The sequence below is a fragment of the Pieris brassicae genome, chromosome 9, assembly GCF_905147105.1.
Source record: "Pieris brassicae chromosome 9, ilPieBrab1.1, whole genome shotgun sequence".
Classification (NCBI taxonomy): Eukaryota; Metazoa; Arthropoda; class Insecta; order Lepidoptera; family Pieridae; genus Pieris; species Pieris brassicae.
Genome location: NC_059673.1, coordinates 2,151,448 through 2,168,355, shown reverse-complemented (window position 1 = coordinate 2,168,355; position 16,908 = coordinate 2,151,448). Strand labels below are relative to the sequence as shown.

Below are 16,908 nucleotides of genomic sequence, written 5' to 3'. Positions count from 1 at the left end.
CTAATGAAATTGTAAGTGCGGATACAGTCGACTAACCATTAACAATTATTTCCCACCGCAGAATATTTGCAATAATAACTTGTTTATTACGATTTAGTAGGTTAGTTAACCCAATTCCGAGATATTTTTGTCCAGTTGTAGAAAAATTTAGTATATTTCTTACCTCTGGCGAACATTTTGCGTAATTGGTTTCTATTAGCCAAATACAATACAATTATAATCCTAAAAACTATATAAATCTTAGTACTCTAGTCCGCCAAATGGTGTTTTTATTATTACATAGACATTAAAACGCTGTGCTAGACTTTCTGTAAAATATGAATGCCTCTCACTGTACAATTAAATGTTTATAACCAATGGCCCTACTACGGCATTGAACAATATATTTCCTATTTAATAATTTAACCCTGGTTTTATACTGTACATATCATTTAGGACTGATTGTCATCTAATAAAATGGTTGCTTTGAGTAAATGTTCTTTCTTTATCAAATTGTCACAGATCAGATCTGAAATTAGGATACAATGATTCCCACATAAATTTAATGTTATATAAGTCCGACTCCAGGTGTGTATGTCAATGTATTTATGCGGTGAATTAGGAGGCCATAGAGACCGATTATCGACTTAATAAATTGAAAATATCTTACAGTTCTACATTCTGAAATTGACGTTACTGATATACTTAGATATGCTGTTGCAATGAATACATTTTTAAATGGCTTCACAGATTAATAAACAGTTTTATGTAACCATACCAAAAACAATAGAAACTAGACTGCGAAGTTTGACAAGAACAATCCTTTGACGAGTTAACTTGGGTTAGCCAACATTGCAACATTTTCAAGCTAAATTATTATATGGAAAGAAAGAAAAGAAAAAGTGCACTAGGATACCGTGTCGGGGGCAGTCTCTTCCATTCGACATAATAATTTTAGGTACTTGACTTAATAAATTCTATAATTGACAAATATCAAATTCTTAAAAGGCCGACAACGCACTCGCGAGCCCTCTGGCATTGAGTGTCCATCGGCGGCGGTATCACTTAACATCAGATGAGCTTCTTGTCCGTTTGCGGTATTTTATATATAAAAAAAAAAATTGACAGTTTGAGATGTTGCTAAAAATTATTATTATAGTTTTGAATCGATTGTGAAAATTTTGTGTTTTAGAAAGTGGCTAAAGATGAAAGGGTCTCTGAAAGAGGAGAGTCGTATTTGCCGAGTTCTATTCTATCCACTCAATAACTCAGAAGCGAACTAAAGAACCAGGATTAAAAATAAAACAAACAAAATTAAAATAAGTTTTAATAAAATCGTTAAATACATAAAAATAATACTTTTTACAACTTAACAAGTGACATGCTTAAATCTATAGAACGTACTTTGCTTAGACTCAGCATTCCAGAATTCCAACCCTTAGCTAACTTTTGCTCAGTTTATGATTTTTAAATTCTACATGTATAATACTAAACTCGATTAATATAAGATTTAGAATAAACCCAAGCTATGACTACAATATGTCAAAATCCACTACATTTTTGACGTACGTGAGTCAAACTTGAGTCAGTTTCTGAATCCCTAAGCCAAGTCAACGTGTGCTTTATAGACTTAAGTTATTTATTTGTACTTACACTATTTTAACATCAACCTATACATATCACATTGCGGGAATTATACAGTTGATTTGTATGAAATTTTATGGTACATTTGACAGTATACCCGAAATCTAAATCAAAAAAGTCATTGATACTAACCGCCGCCAAACATAGTAGTCTGTGCCTGACACTTGGGTGTATGTTTTTTTTTTCATTCAAATATAATTTATTAAGTTGAGTTAGAAGTTTATCGACATAGGTTTTATAGAAATAAAAAAAAATTGTGTCAACGTGTTTCTGAACGAATATATCGAAATGGTTAGAGCAATTTTTATTGGTATAAATAACTCATCGAAATTACCAGGGCGGGCGCAACTAGTACAATTTCTATTTATTTCGACTAATATTAATAAAATGCTGTCATATTCTACATTATTTACATTTTATCTATTAAAACCCTATATTCATAATATGCACAAACTAATAAGTCTTAGAGACTAAGCGCTATGACACCTTTGCCAATGTTATGACATACGAGAGTGACACTTAGCCATAGACTCTTAATCTAGTCAATTCTATATAGTTACTACAGATAATGTTCTCCAAACCGACCGACCTAGACCTGTCAGTCTGGCACTGCTTTAAGTATTCTCTCATCACTTACTGTCTAAGTGTTTCCGCTGCTATGAAAAATATGAATCGTAAATTGATTCTTATGGAACATCGTATCCATCACAATTACCAGTCACCTTATGTCAAGTGATACCGCCTATATACAATCACATTGCCAGATTGCTAGCAAGAGGCGGCCTTTTAATAATTGGTACGAGCTTCTTGATGGACCCAAAGTCGAATTTGTTCGGGAATATTTCAGTGGACAGGTCCATATAGTACACCATACATTAATCTCCCAAAAGTCTCCGGGATTATATATATTTATGATTAGCATACATGCTAATACAGGCTATCATAAATTGGCTCGTCTATAATCCGCAATTCAATGTTAGGACTAATTAGATGTAAAGTGAGCCAAAGTCATTTTGGTTATATCAACACATACATCTCATAGTGGTAACAAGACGCAAACAGATATACTAACAATACAAGCTAAATGGATAATTATAGAAAAGTCGGCAGAAACTAGATTTAAGTTAGGCCTAAATTTCGGCCTTCGTAACACTAAGTCTGACTCTCGCATGTCAAAAATGTATTGGATTTGACATACAGAGTCATAGACGCTGAGTCTACCAATAACATACTTCATTGTGACAGGTTTCAAGTTGTTGGTATATCTGTCCGCCATTTCGTGCGTCCAACCCCTAATCTAAAGGCAACAACGTAGCAGGAACCCTAGGCGAAGTCAACTAAAATAGACATTATGGACTCGTTTTGCCTCTTCATCACAGTATAAACAATTAGAGAGAAAGAGACAGGTGAGTTACGTTAGAACAGTGCAACAGCCATCATATAAATGATTTAGAATTGAAAAAAATAAATGCAATTTCCATGTTTTACAAAATATGTAGGTAGTTTTCAGCTACTTGAAAACTACCGTCACTTTTCGTAAGCAACGGTTCTTAGGTTGGGTTTTGTAAGTTTATAGTAAAACCTTATAATATACAAAACTTTCTCAATCAAATTGTACCGTTATAACTAATGTACTTCGGTCTCTTTTCAGCGTACACACACTTTGATAGAAAGAGACGGAAGTGTACTTAAGTCAAGAGTGTGATTTATATGGGGGTAAGTGTTTGAAGAGGAACCTGGCTATTCATAAATACTGAATTATTTAGGATTTATTTTAAAATGTAAGAATTTCAAATGAAGTGCAACATTGCCTTTTTCGTTATGACTACGTCATTATAGTTCAACAATAAATTATCTTATTTAAGATAAAAATCTATTATTTTTGTGAATAAATGAAATGACGTATAAAATAAGCATACATACATAGTTTGTCTGTCCGAACAGATTCTACAATACGAAGAGAATAGTTTTTACCGTCACAACGAGTACAGAATGTCTATCTTATTTCTGAACGAAATGAAAAAGAAATGAGTGAATGCAAACAGCACGCACAAGTCTACCCTAGGACCGTCATATAGACGTCTAAAAACATTTGAGAGCACCATTTATATTGATTAAAAGTCTTTACTCGCCGGGGCCCATCACTAGTGCACTCACAGCGAAGAATAGGAAGACTAGACCACCAATAATTGTCACTGAAAAATAAAAAGTCAAATCATTAAGAAAAAAACACTGCAATATTATTTACTATCTATATTATCTACTACCATCTCCTTCTGTCAAATTGTATTTAAACTAAACAGAGAAAACTATGAAATAATTCCTTTCTTTTTTTATATTCAACCATTCATTCACCAAAGAGATCGAACATGATTGTCTACAAACGTTACTGGCTGGCAAAGTATAATCTGTGCGAATTAAAAAAAAGTTTATGTAATAGTAAAAACGCGCGAAATGTATTCTTTCTTTAAAATTCTTCCTTGGCAATCTTTGATTACTATTATTTTTAATTCCAAACATGTTTAGCTTATACTTGACGCTGGCAAATGCACGAAGGAAAAATTGAAAAAAAAAAAACGTTTTTAGCTTAAATATTTGCAATGAAAAAATAAACTATTTTGAATTAAGAGAGACGTTTGTTGAAGGATGTAATATAAAAGACGAAACAAAAGAGCTCTTCGTTTGAGTATGATTAGTCGACATCGCTATGACACGCAACAAAACGCGCCATTATTACGTCGTTGGAAATTTTTGTTTTAACAGAATGAGGTTCTATTATAACGTGTTCAAATTTAATAAATGTCCTAACATTGGTGTAATTATAGAAGAGTGTGAAAACTCACCAGTCCTAACAGAAATCTTCTGCGCCACCATTCTTCCACCAATCACAGCCAATCCCGTGCAAAGGGCGTGACCCAGGGACCCTCCCACCACTACACCAAAAACGTCTTCTCTCGTGGCCAACACCACTGTCGCCAGTTGCGACCTATCTCCCCATTCCGCTAAAAATGTCAAAGTTGCCGCTTGCAATAATACTTTATAGACTGCACTACGTCTTTTCCGTCTCTCTGCTAGACCTTGTTCCAGCATCTCAGCTGTTTCTTCTTTATCTTCCTAGAAAGCAAATTTTCTATTAATATCATTAAATTTACAACAATAAAAACATTCAAAGCCCCAACAACTTACTACAAGAAATAATTAAATATCTTCTATAAAATTTTGTCTTAGCAAATGTTTGTGTTAAAACTAAGGTATATTGTCTATGTGTTTTCTTTTATAATATGTATGTGTATCTGTAAGATTACTTATAAATATATAAATAAACGTAGTCTTTAAACTCGTGCATAAACAAGAGAGACATGTTATCTGTTGTAGTAAGATATTTTTAAAAATAAATGATTTTCATAAATTATATAAGGGGGCCGTTCAAGAATTACGTAAGCAATATAGGTGGAGGGTCTTTGATTTTCTTATCTGGTAATTACGTCAACAGTGAATATTTACTTTTTTACACATACTATCCATATATTGTCTATGCTAGAATACGAAATGAATTTTCGAGGATTCTTACAAAAATTTAACGTTTATGTACTATGGTTTTTGCTGACAAGAGGGGCGGGGGGGTTATATAGTAGTAAATCTGCTTACGTAATACTTGACCCTAAACACTGTACGTAATTTCAACAAATGAATTTCGAATTAAAAATTATACAATGTTCAGATAAAAACTGTACATTGTATTACTGTAAATACTACGAAGTACTCTCTATAATAGGTATTTATTCCAAGTGGGACTAACGAAAATACCATAAAGTCAGGTCCATAGACTTTTATAAACTACAACATAATTTTAAACAGAAGTTACAAAGTTCCAACACAGCTCCGATCATTTGCATAGACAAATTTGTAAACAAAATATTCATATTAGTTCGATAACGCAATAATATATATTAATAATGTGATGTTGTATTAGAATTGACTATAATGTAATATGTAACTTCTATGTAAAATTCAACCTTTCAAGACAATTTAGATTGCGCTTGTTTTGTAATTCTTGCAAATAAAATATTATAATTGTACTTTCGTTAGTCCAACCTAGACGCTAAGCGCAAATGAATTATTAAAGTAAAATGCGGAAAAAAATCTTAAAACAAGAAATTAATATCATAAGTGCGAAGTTTGTTACGAAAATAATATCCTGAAGATACCCGAGGGAACTTTGCGTTCGGAACTTCCAAAACACACTTCAAATATCAATCATTCATTAGTAGATTAAGATTTTTAATACCTATATATTATATAAATATAGTACATATTCTGCCAATTTCTGAACCAAACATTCTTATAAATAAATCGCGATGTTTAATAAAATTATTGTAAATAGCAATAAATTTTAAGACTCGTTTCTAATTTAATTACAAAAAAAATTTAATGTATCTTCAAATTTGAATAAATTATCGAAATGTGAATGTACTAACACAGGTCATTCACCCACGGGGTCATGAACTTAAACGATAGTGCCGTGTTCCATGTTTGTCGCAACCGACTAGCTTAATTAGCTGTTTAATTGACAGCCTAGCCTTCTAACTAAACAGCGTCGTTTAACTAGCGGCCTGAAAGATATTCAGCAGTAGCTTTTGTAATATAATAATCCGTACGACCATGTGACAGAAATTAAAAACGATGAAACATCAGATATAAAAAAATATTTCTTCATAAATTATATTGTTTGAGTCAGTCACAGATAAATTAACATTATTACAGTTACTCTTCCAACATACTTGTTTTTCTTTTAAATTAATCTTTGGAAAACACCACCAAAGTTATGGTTTAACAACGCTTTACTGACAGTTTGAAGAGTTTCGCTAGGTGGCAGAGAGTGGACAGTCAAAAGGCTAGGCTAGCAATAAAACGTCATCAATCCAAGTCATTTGCCTAGTTGTTCGAGAAACTGGCAATATGTTTCAGGCCGCTAGTTAAACAGCGCTGTTTAGTTAAGAGGCTAGGAACTAATTAAGTTGCGACATTTACAACATTTATTTCGACGAAACCGGGGGCTGTAAAACCATTGATGATGATGGTGACATAACTGCTTGAACGAAATATGACATATTTTGAGGATGATGAGGATTACATAGCACATTAATGAACCTTTATCGGCGTAAGATAGGCTCTGAAATTGGCAGCAAATGTAATTTATCGAGTACATGGTGCTACAACATATACATATATATCAAATGCTGAATTCCTTTAACTAAAATACTGAGGCAATGATGGTGATGCTAAATAAAACCTAGAAAAAGCTAAATAAAAAAAAAACTAATGTGTCATTCGTACTGCCAGGCAATATGATATAGGTTCACCCTCATTTCGGGCCGATTCGAAGGCCCAGCTTGAGGATCTTCAGGGGAGACTTCGGACTGCATCTCGGATTTCTGACCCGTAACATTCGCTTCTAGAGTTTTTTGACTCGATACATTCGCTTCGGGGCTTTTTAACCCCGTATGACTTTCACTTTCAGGCGATTTATACTCTGTTTTTGAGTTTTGTGGTGATTTCAACCCTATTCCACTATCTCTTTCGGGAGAGATCGATTCCTTTCTGTCCGTTATGGAGAGTCTTTGCCTCACATTGCTTTGGGATGCTTCCCCATCTGTTATACTGTCATGAACTGATGTTTGCTCAATACTTTGCGGCGATTTAGTGCCATTGGGAATTCGATACGTTACGTCAGATTTTATAATTTCTGGGCTGAAGCGAACCTGCCGTTCAGGAGATTTACGACTGTCAGATATCATAAGTGATTTGGGTCTAGATGTTTTTCGGGCCTCAGGTGTTCTAGGGTTTAATGTGGCCTGTGAATCAACCCGACTTAATTGTGGGCTTTCGGGTCTTCCCGACGAGTCTTCAGTCTTCGACGGACTTGGGGAACCCTGCGTACACCATGCTTATAATACATAGTATTTTTAATATCAGAAGGAATTCAACATTTGTTATCTAAAGAAATTGTAGCAGACAGAAAGTAATAACTGTAATTTAAATTTTTTGTTTACGCCCAAACATTGATGTCGCCATTCTCACTTAATTACTTTTTTGCAAGACAACGATACTGTTTGCTAAAAGTATAGAAACTTCCTGAAACTAGTGTTAGTCTAAAATCTATTAAGGATAATACGAAAATCGAGGATTGGCTGGCTTTTTATTGAAATATTTCACTTTTGAAAAGGAACAAATAATTTTTCAAATATTATAAACACCACTTCATTGTGATTGTTATCTATTGATAAACAATATAAATAGCCACTGGTGATATCTGTACATAGTAGGTTCAGCATCAGATACAATTATTTTCTCAATTCTAAATGATTGACTCTAAAATAGTTATGATTTTTTACAATCAAATAAAATAGTTTGTCTAAAAACCATGGCCGTGGAGTGCCGCCTAAAAATAGCATTCCCCATGAGGTGGGTGGCGTAGGAAGCGACCAAGGGAACTTAAAATTGGGTAAATGAGCAGCAACGTTTTCTCCCATTTAGCCTCAAGATTAACTGCGCTCGCCTCCTCCCTTCCCCAACACGAACAATAAAACAATTCGAATGCCCCTAGCTTCCGGCAGCTAGTCCTGGATTCGGTAGTAGTCAGGGAAACGGCGAGGCAGGCGATGGTAAGAATCCCCGTCAGGGATGCTGGTACCATTCCCATTGGCCCTAGTCACTTATAATACACTCACGTTGAGGACGGATGATAGGCTAGTAGAATAAGTGAAAGAACTGAAGAAGATACGATGGGAGATCACGTCCTGGCGATATGAACAGTCCGAAGAGAAGAAAAGGACACGTTTATGCTGGCTTCATTGGAAAACTCAACTCTCCAAGTGGATGAAAACGTTTACCTAGGCCATTCAATATAATTAGGTAGACACAAAATCTAGAAGGTCAATCGAAGGATCGGCCCTAGGCGGGCAGCCTTGTAATGCAAAAATACATTCAGGATTCTATATTTAAAAACTTGCGAAAAATTATTGCGAAACCTAGTAGTGTTTTGAAATATTTGCATTATTTTCACGCTGATCAATCAAGGCCAAAAGTAATATCTTTAATTAGGAAATTATTACAATCTGCAAACAATATGACATTGATTCAATAATATGCATTTCAGTTAAAGAAATTTCACTGAAAACATAGCACTAGAGACAAGTACAAACGATCAAGTATTTTTAAAGTTATTAATGTTTTGATCCTAACGTCGGAAATATCCAGATAATGATGAAACTTTACAATATATCAGGACAAAGACACTTTGTCAACACGATAAGATACACCATTTCGATATCAATCATTGCGATATCTACCGCTTTTTATTCTAATATTACCATAGACTAAAATAAATAGAACTCAAAGAGCACAAAATGTTTATCATGACGTTTGTCACTCGGTCAAGATTGCCAACCTCGATTTCGTACCTTATTGCTCTATTAAACTGGTTAATACCATGACTCAATAAAAATTTCGATAAACAACAACAATGATGAAAATACTGTCTTCTCGTTTTGATGATGTATGACATTTCCCAACTAGGACCCCTAGTCGAAAATTATGAATATTCAGTACATCACGGTCGACTGGTCACTTGCGACGGGCTCTGAGCGGACAAAGCGATATTAAGTTAAGGCTGTAAGGGATTCAGTAGGGGAACTATGATTTCTGTATGTCAAAGTCGGCATATGCTACGTTTGGGCTTTGGACTAAGACAAATAATCCAATCCAATTTATAAGGTTGTTTTGCAAATTGTACAGCCGAGATTCATCGTATCAAGGCAGAAATTATATTATATCACAGCTAATTTGTCTATTAATTAAGACACGTATTACTGTATAAGCCGTCAGCGACCAGTCGTCAGGGAAACTGAATTCTGACTTAAATTTTTTGTTTTACAAGTAGTCGAAGTCGACTTGGCATAGCGACTAGGGGCCCTTTAAACAGTTAAACTGTTTTGAAACGTTCACAAACATTTACGACAACACAGTATTTAATAAAAGTCGTCTACATACTAGCTTCAAACACACCTGTTCCTCCCTCCTCTTCAATTCGGTCTGCACCTCATCTAACTCTTCTTGACCCTCGTTCGGGTCCATCTTCCATCCATCTCTTAGCATCTTCAGACCAAATATGGCGAACAGTGCCGCACTTATATAATGCGTATACACCCTTGGTACAACTGTGGCCACCCAGCCAAAGGCTGCTGAGAGAACAGTCATAAAAATAAGCGCAGATATGGCACCACTGAACACAATTATTCTAGAATGTTTCATGGCCATGATTGCAGCTATGAAGAATGTCTTGTCCGCTAATTCCGAGACAATAACCACGGACAGTGACGCTAGGAAACCTTGCCAGAAGCCGCCTTTGACTGCTGAATTCTGAAAATGACAAATATTAAATCAATAACTATCGTTTTAAAAGTTATCGATTGTCACCCATATATTCTATACTGAATTCGTTTCTGTAATTTCCGTTTTCATAGTTTTGCTAGTTACGGCCATACTCCTCAGAAAATCGTTGGAATGCTTAGAATACAATGCTGCTCATGGCATAGCAATTGCCTTGAAAGTGATCTATGAAACAGATGAAGTTTTGTGTGATTATTCTTTATTGTTAGGTCATAGATGAAGACGCATAGCTGCCCACACTTCTGCAGGTCTGTCTTCAATTACAGAAAAAAAATTCTGGCTGCGTCTTGCCTTGCTGGACGTATATAGCTTCCTGGAGGCAAATGCTAAATTACCGCGAAAATAAATCATCGATAACAACGCAAAGTATCCCAATGCTGGTTGTAGCTTTAAAAGTGTGTTCCAATAGAGAGATAGAGGAGCAGCGACAAAAGATGTTTTAGGGGAAAAGGCTTAAACTTCTTGAGGTTAAATTGGACTAGATCTAGTCGATCCCAGTCCGAGTTATTATTTTAAACGCTGTCTGTCGTATTATATAATATCAACATTATTTTAAGAGTGGTTCCTGGAAAGGAATTGGCTAAAGTTGGCGCATGCATAAAAACAGTGGTTTTAAACAAAACATTGTTACTTCGTGTTAAGATCTTAGAACAACAGATTAAAATTTTTCTTTGTTACATTCAAAACAAAGACGACACAATTTTACTAAAGTATTTACATTAAGTTTATTCAGTTTAACGCTTATCAGAGGAAAATGAGGTCATTCTTACTGCCTGTAAATAACTCACTTATTCATTCAAGGTGATTAATTTATTTTTACGTTTTGTATCATTTTAACAGGCACAGTAAAAAGTATAATTACTCACTCAAAAACGCGTTTAAATCGTGAAAGCTCTGAATATTTTGAGTCTTACATAATCTACGAAACGATAACTTTTTATCTGATGCCGGAGAGTACGCATGCCTTTTACAGGGACCTACCTTCTTTCCCTATAGCGGATATCATTTAATATTTTCATATGTATATCGAACGCGTACATTCATATAATATATAATAACTACGACGTTCGAGTAAACTAATTTCTTTTTGGAAATAGATTATAACCCATTTACGTCACGTCTGGCTTGGATCGCGTCAAGGTCAGTAATGTTTGAAAAAAGAACATGCGTCACCATAGATGCGGGAGCGTTTGTTGCCATCACAGATAATCCAATAACAAATTGCTTTCTACGAGTGAGTTTTGTATTTTTCATCTCTCTACTAAAGATAATAATATTTTGTCTTATGAAAACTTCACATTCACGGACCTACAACAACTAATATTTAAGCCTTGAAGGAGTATTAAGAATATCTATAGCGCAAAATCACCGGCATCATGAGCACACCCCACATACACGATCCACCCTCAGTTTCACACCATCCATAAAACAACCGAATTAGGCATTGCTTAAATATATTTAATCATTTTATTGTTTTTATTTTGTTGTAAAATTGGAACCTTTTTGTAAATATTAGGTATTCCATCTTTGGATATATATTCAGTATAATTGATTTTTCTTATATCGTTGGATTACGAAATAAATAAACAAACATCTGTGGAATTGGCCGCCCGACTCCATACGATTAGCTACCTCCCTAACATCTTTTAAAACTCCTCATAACCATATCCAGACCTGCTCAATCGTGACTGTTGTAATTCTTGAATTTTCTTATTCTTTTGTATTGCATCGTCATTCATGAATCCGTGAAATTAGCTTTTTAGTTTTTAGTTATAAATTAAACTAAAAACTAAAAAGCTTAAAAAAAGCGAAAATTTTGTATTAAATTAGATTATTTTTTTATAAAATTTGGAGTTCTTGAACTGTACCCACTAAGTTTTTTAAAATTGTTTTTTTTCTTTTCCTAGAGTTCCCTGGAAAAGATCGATAATTTTTATGTTACCTGTTTTTCTTTAAATATAACGAAGTGTTAATAAATTAAAAAAAATAAAATTTGTGCTCTTTGGTAACATGAATAAATTATTCATTATTAGATTTGGGCAACATTTTTAAAAACCAATTGTTACCGCTTTCCTAAACCATCATAATTATATGAATCAATTAAGTGTAATTATAGCATATTGTCTATATTCAGGTTAAGGTTTCTGAATTATTTATTAATTTTACAGTACAATCTATTTCAGATATAACACCGATTTCGTGGGGATCCATTACTTATTCGTGGGTCTGTTATATTCAGCATCTGTGATTGCGACAGAGATTTAAATGCATTTTTGAACCGCGATAATCTCGAGGTGAATCAGCGCTACGGATATTAAGAGAACCTCACCGTAACTGCTTACGATATTAAAATCGGCATATTCAAAGTTACAGAATGACTGCGCTGTTTCATTTAAAATAGCAGATTAATAAAACTAGTACTAGTAAACACGAGCTTAGTAACCTCGTTACGTTCGTTTAAGCACTAAACAACTCAACTCAACACGAATTCTACAGAAAATTTTACCTAAATTTTCATAATAATTGGACAATGCAACTCTTATGAATTTCCTCAGTGTAAAACTGAACATAGGACGTCGAGGCAGAAAACAAAATACGTCATATATAAATACGGGCGGATATTACGACGGACGTCGTTTTACAACTGAGCGTTTCTTAAGGCAGTTTCTGCCAGCACCACCACTATATGTAAATTGCCCACTGAAGTAATTCCGAACCAATTCGACCTACAGAGCGTACCGATTCTTAAAAGGCTGGCAACGCAATCGCGAGCCCTTCTAGCATTGAGAGCGTCCATGGGCTGCGGTATCACTTAACACCGGCGCGTTTGCCACCGTTATATAAACAAAAATAGGCCTTTTAAACGTGATACGAGTTAATAACGAATCTTTACAAAGATCATCTCTCTCTCTCATAATCGCCGTTGAACACCAGCACATATTGAGGTCATACGCGAGCTTCATTACCATAAAGCCAGATATAAAGTTCTGACGTCTGACTATAAATATTTCAACAATTTATTTTTGAATAATTTCTAACCTTGAAAACCCAAAGAAAATAAGTCGTTGTTACGTACAACGTACGCACATTTTGCAGCGCATTATGTATTAAAACCGTGATGACAGGGAAGTCTTCCACGGTCCACTTCAGAAGACATTCTTTAGCGAACTAACAAACTTTAGTATCGACTCGAGGTGGGGGGTTTTTCTTGGGCGATACGAGCTTCAACTATTAAAAAAAGAGCAAACTCCTCCCTCAAAGACTGACAAAGCACCCACCAATCCACGGTGACCATAGGCTACGATATACTATAAAAAGACATTTAGTCGACTTGTATCGACGGTCTTAGAGACTAGAGAAGCCTTCAAGAAAACATTTTCATTCTCAAAATGCTGACAATCTCTCTTAACATCAGATGAGCCTCGTTCCCGTTTTCTGCTTTTTGTAAAAAAATCTAACTGCGTTTGTGATTGGTCACCTCAAGTCGTCCTCTTACTCTATAATTTCCAACAGCTACAGCGTTTCTGTGCAAGTAGTTCTCTCAATTAGAGTTGTCGTAATCTTGGGATTGCAGAATACACAAACTGATCGCTATTGCTTTTGGAAGTGCATAGTAAGATGTCTGGTACAGATACCGGCAAACTTCTTGAGCATTAAACAAGGGAGTGGGGGAAAGTTTGCGCATCGTACACAGCGCGGGACACAAACGTAAACTGATTTACCAATCACGCGATCGACACGTCACTCACTCCCCCCCCCGTGACACCTAAAAATCGCTTCGGCACAGGCAACGACATTTGTTCAAGATGTTTGCCGGTATCTGAACGCGCGTCAAGGCCTCTGAATATATTTGCAATTTCGGTCCGGTTTTCTATGGTGTATGTTTATAACTGCATTAATAAATATTTATATAAGATTACAAAGTTATTTATGCAGCGAATGAATCAGTATCAGGTATTAGAACATAATGGGTACTATAAAATTAATAAATTAAATTAAATAAAAAAATATTGATTTAAAATATAAAAGATTTGTAATATTGATATGGCCAGTAAAAAATGTTTTTAGATTAGCTAATTACGTAATAACTTAAGACAGAAGGTTCCATGAGCGGGCATATTAAAAATAAATTAACCGACTTCGTATTACATAGTTCTCTGAACATTATACAGTAGAAGAACTTGGTATTTTTACAAGTTATGTTTTCGTCAACATTTTGTCTATCAATTTTCTTTGACATTTCTCAAACTAGCAAGACAGGTTTTGACAGTAGTTTATATAAGATCATGTCAGATTACCGAATTGTCTACATGCACCAGTTCACGTATAGATTATCTTATTCAATATAAAAAATGATAACTAGAAATTATCCTTTCTCTGTTAGGATAAGATAAACTATCTGACAATTCAAATATAATTTTAAATATAATTAACGTATTATATATTGCACCGTTTTAGCTAAAGTACTTATCATCACAGAACATCAATGCAAATAATACGAAAAAGTACAAGCTTAGCTTTCATACAAACATAAACCGAAGTTGTAAACTAACGACCCCACCTTAACGTTAACTTTTAAATTTTCAGCATCTTTGTAAAATAAATAAAACACCTGGGGAATAACCTCAGCTTGAAACTTAAGACTTGACCGTCCTTGAACATTTACATACGGGTACTCCCACACGTAAACATTGCAGATAATGCGCACGCGCAACATATGACAATCGACTTCTTTTTTCACGGAATTTATTTATTTTTTTACGGACCTCGAAAAGCCAAAAGAGTATTTTGCTTAATTCCATAGGTAGACCATTTTGTCCAAATTTAAAACTCTGACGGACGTATGTATAACCATACTTTAATTAGGTCTTCTCACTCCTGTACCAACCCCAAATTTACAGAATTTGTGAGTACAAAAAAAAAACTAAGAGCAGCAAGAAATTGAATACTGTAGTATACCACCTAGAATCAAGTGCGTTGCACTTACGACCTTGTTGCCATCATGCATTATTCAAGAGTATTACTGGCAACTCTAGGTTACACTTTATTTTCCTCAACCCACTCGATTTGAAATCACGTGATATCAACGTTAAATATTGTCAAATTAAAATTCAAATTAATCTAAAATGTTAAGAAAAAATCTTTTTGAACGGATTAAAGCTATGTATTATTATTTGGTCACGGTGACCAGGCACGCTGAAAAGCACGCGAAACGTCGGAATTTTTTTTTATATAATAATACATAGCTTTAATCCGTTCAAAAAGTTTTTTTCTTAATGTGTAAAAGCTATTTTAACAAAAGACAATAACTAATCTAAAATGTTTTAAATTTAAATTTTTAGTTTAAATCTATATACAGTGGTACATCGATATACGACCCTATATTGTTTCGAGTTACGAGTAGCCCAGCGAGCGATTTGAGATGTGACCAAGATTATTTAAATAAATAAAAAGATAGTCTAAGTAAAATCATATTAAGGCGATTTGTATCGTAAATATAAACCTAGTCCAGCCGTAAGTTACTTTATAAATAAAAATGCATTTTTTTTAAATAAATAAAAATCTATTCGAACTGGCCTCCTTGGTTTTATACAAGCCTATAATCTATTTATCAATGGCCATGAATCAATTAATTTATGTGTCCAAGTGAAATTTCGCCACTGCTTGCTCCAAAGATTGTTTAAGAGACTCGATGGCCCGTGTCGTTTAGAGCAGGCCATGTCCTCTAAAACTGACCATAATTTGAAGTCAAAAAACCTGGGCTGGATGAGAGCCAGTCTTCAACTCTTATAAAGCCCGGAACGTTGGTTTCAAGCCAGGCTTGGGTAGTTCGTGTCTTGTGACCAGGTGCAGAATCGTACTGGAAAGTTTCACAACATTATGTGGAACCAGTTGCCCACCGAAGTATTTCCGAACCAATTCGACTTAGGGTCCTTCAAGAAAAGAGCGTACCAATTCTTGAAAAGCCGGCAACGCACTTGCGGGCCTTCTGGCAATGTGAGTGTCCATGGGCGGCGGTATCGCTTCACATCAGGTGAGCCTCTTGCCCGTTTGCCTGCTATTACATAAAAAAAAGAAAACATACTCCAAGACTATGATACACTCTGGCTAAAGTTTTCACTACTTTTTAAATGTATATTTGTGACCCCTCGATAAGACATACCATCATTGACGCAGGTTGATGACCACGTTGTGCCTTACCGACCAGTTGATCAGCTTCTTTAGTTGTAATTCAATTGTGAAAAATTCAACGGTAAAGAAGACCGGTGCTTTTCACCTGCGTATCATGACATAAGACATTTAATTGTAAATATTGATTCGGGGCATGTCCTGTATATCGACGATAAGCAACGAGCTTCAGGTCTTGTATTATATGTTTACATTTCTTGCGATAAGATTTGCTTCCTAATGGGGTTTTGACGAATTCTGGCTTCTATCTTTTCTGCTCTTCAACAGACGAACATACGGCTGATACCAAGCCTTTGCAGTGTCTGGAATATGATCGACGTCGACGCACTTTATGCAAGGCGATTACTGCAATCCTATTTTCTTTAACACTCCATTCCATATTGTATTTTGGTAATTAACACGAAAAAATATGTGAAATGACGCAAAATCTAAAGAGGTTCATAAAATAATATACGCGTTCCAAATTCGAAATAATTAAAAGTCGTAAACAATGCATTTTCATTTATAACAGAACTTATGGCCAGACTAGTTGTAATACTTTAGCCGCAAACAGTGGACAATTGTCGCCGTAACAATATCAAGTATTTATTATGAGTAACAATAAATGTTTATATTAAACACCTTGGGAATCTTTTAGAGGGTCAT

General features: G+C 34.8%; 1 protein-coding gene across 4 annotated transcripts in view; it reads right to left on the bottom strand.

Moving 5' to 3' along the window:
* Positions 1-1,292: 1,292 nt before the first annotated feature.
* LOC123714086 (transmembrane protein 165) overlaps positions 1,293-16,908 on the bottom strand; it is a 30,333-nt gene continuing 14,717 nt past the window's right edge. For 3 of the 4 annotated variants that reach the window (XM_045668190.1, XM_045668191.1, XM_045668188.1), the window contains 3 exons: positions 9,676-10,044; positions 4,467-4,737; positions 1,293-3,818 (listed from right to left, as the gene is read on the bottom strand). In XM_045668190.1, coding sequence (XP_045524146.1) covers positions 3,748-3,818; positions 4,467-4,737; positions 9,676-10,044 — 711 coding nt within the window. In that variant the 3' untranslated portion in view covers positions 1,293-3,747. The remainder of the gene's footprint in view (positions 3,819-4,466; positions 4,738-9,675; positions 10,045-16,908) is intronic. The other variant, XM_045668189.1, reaches the window with a different exon arrangement.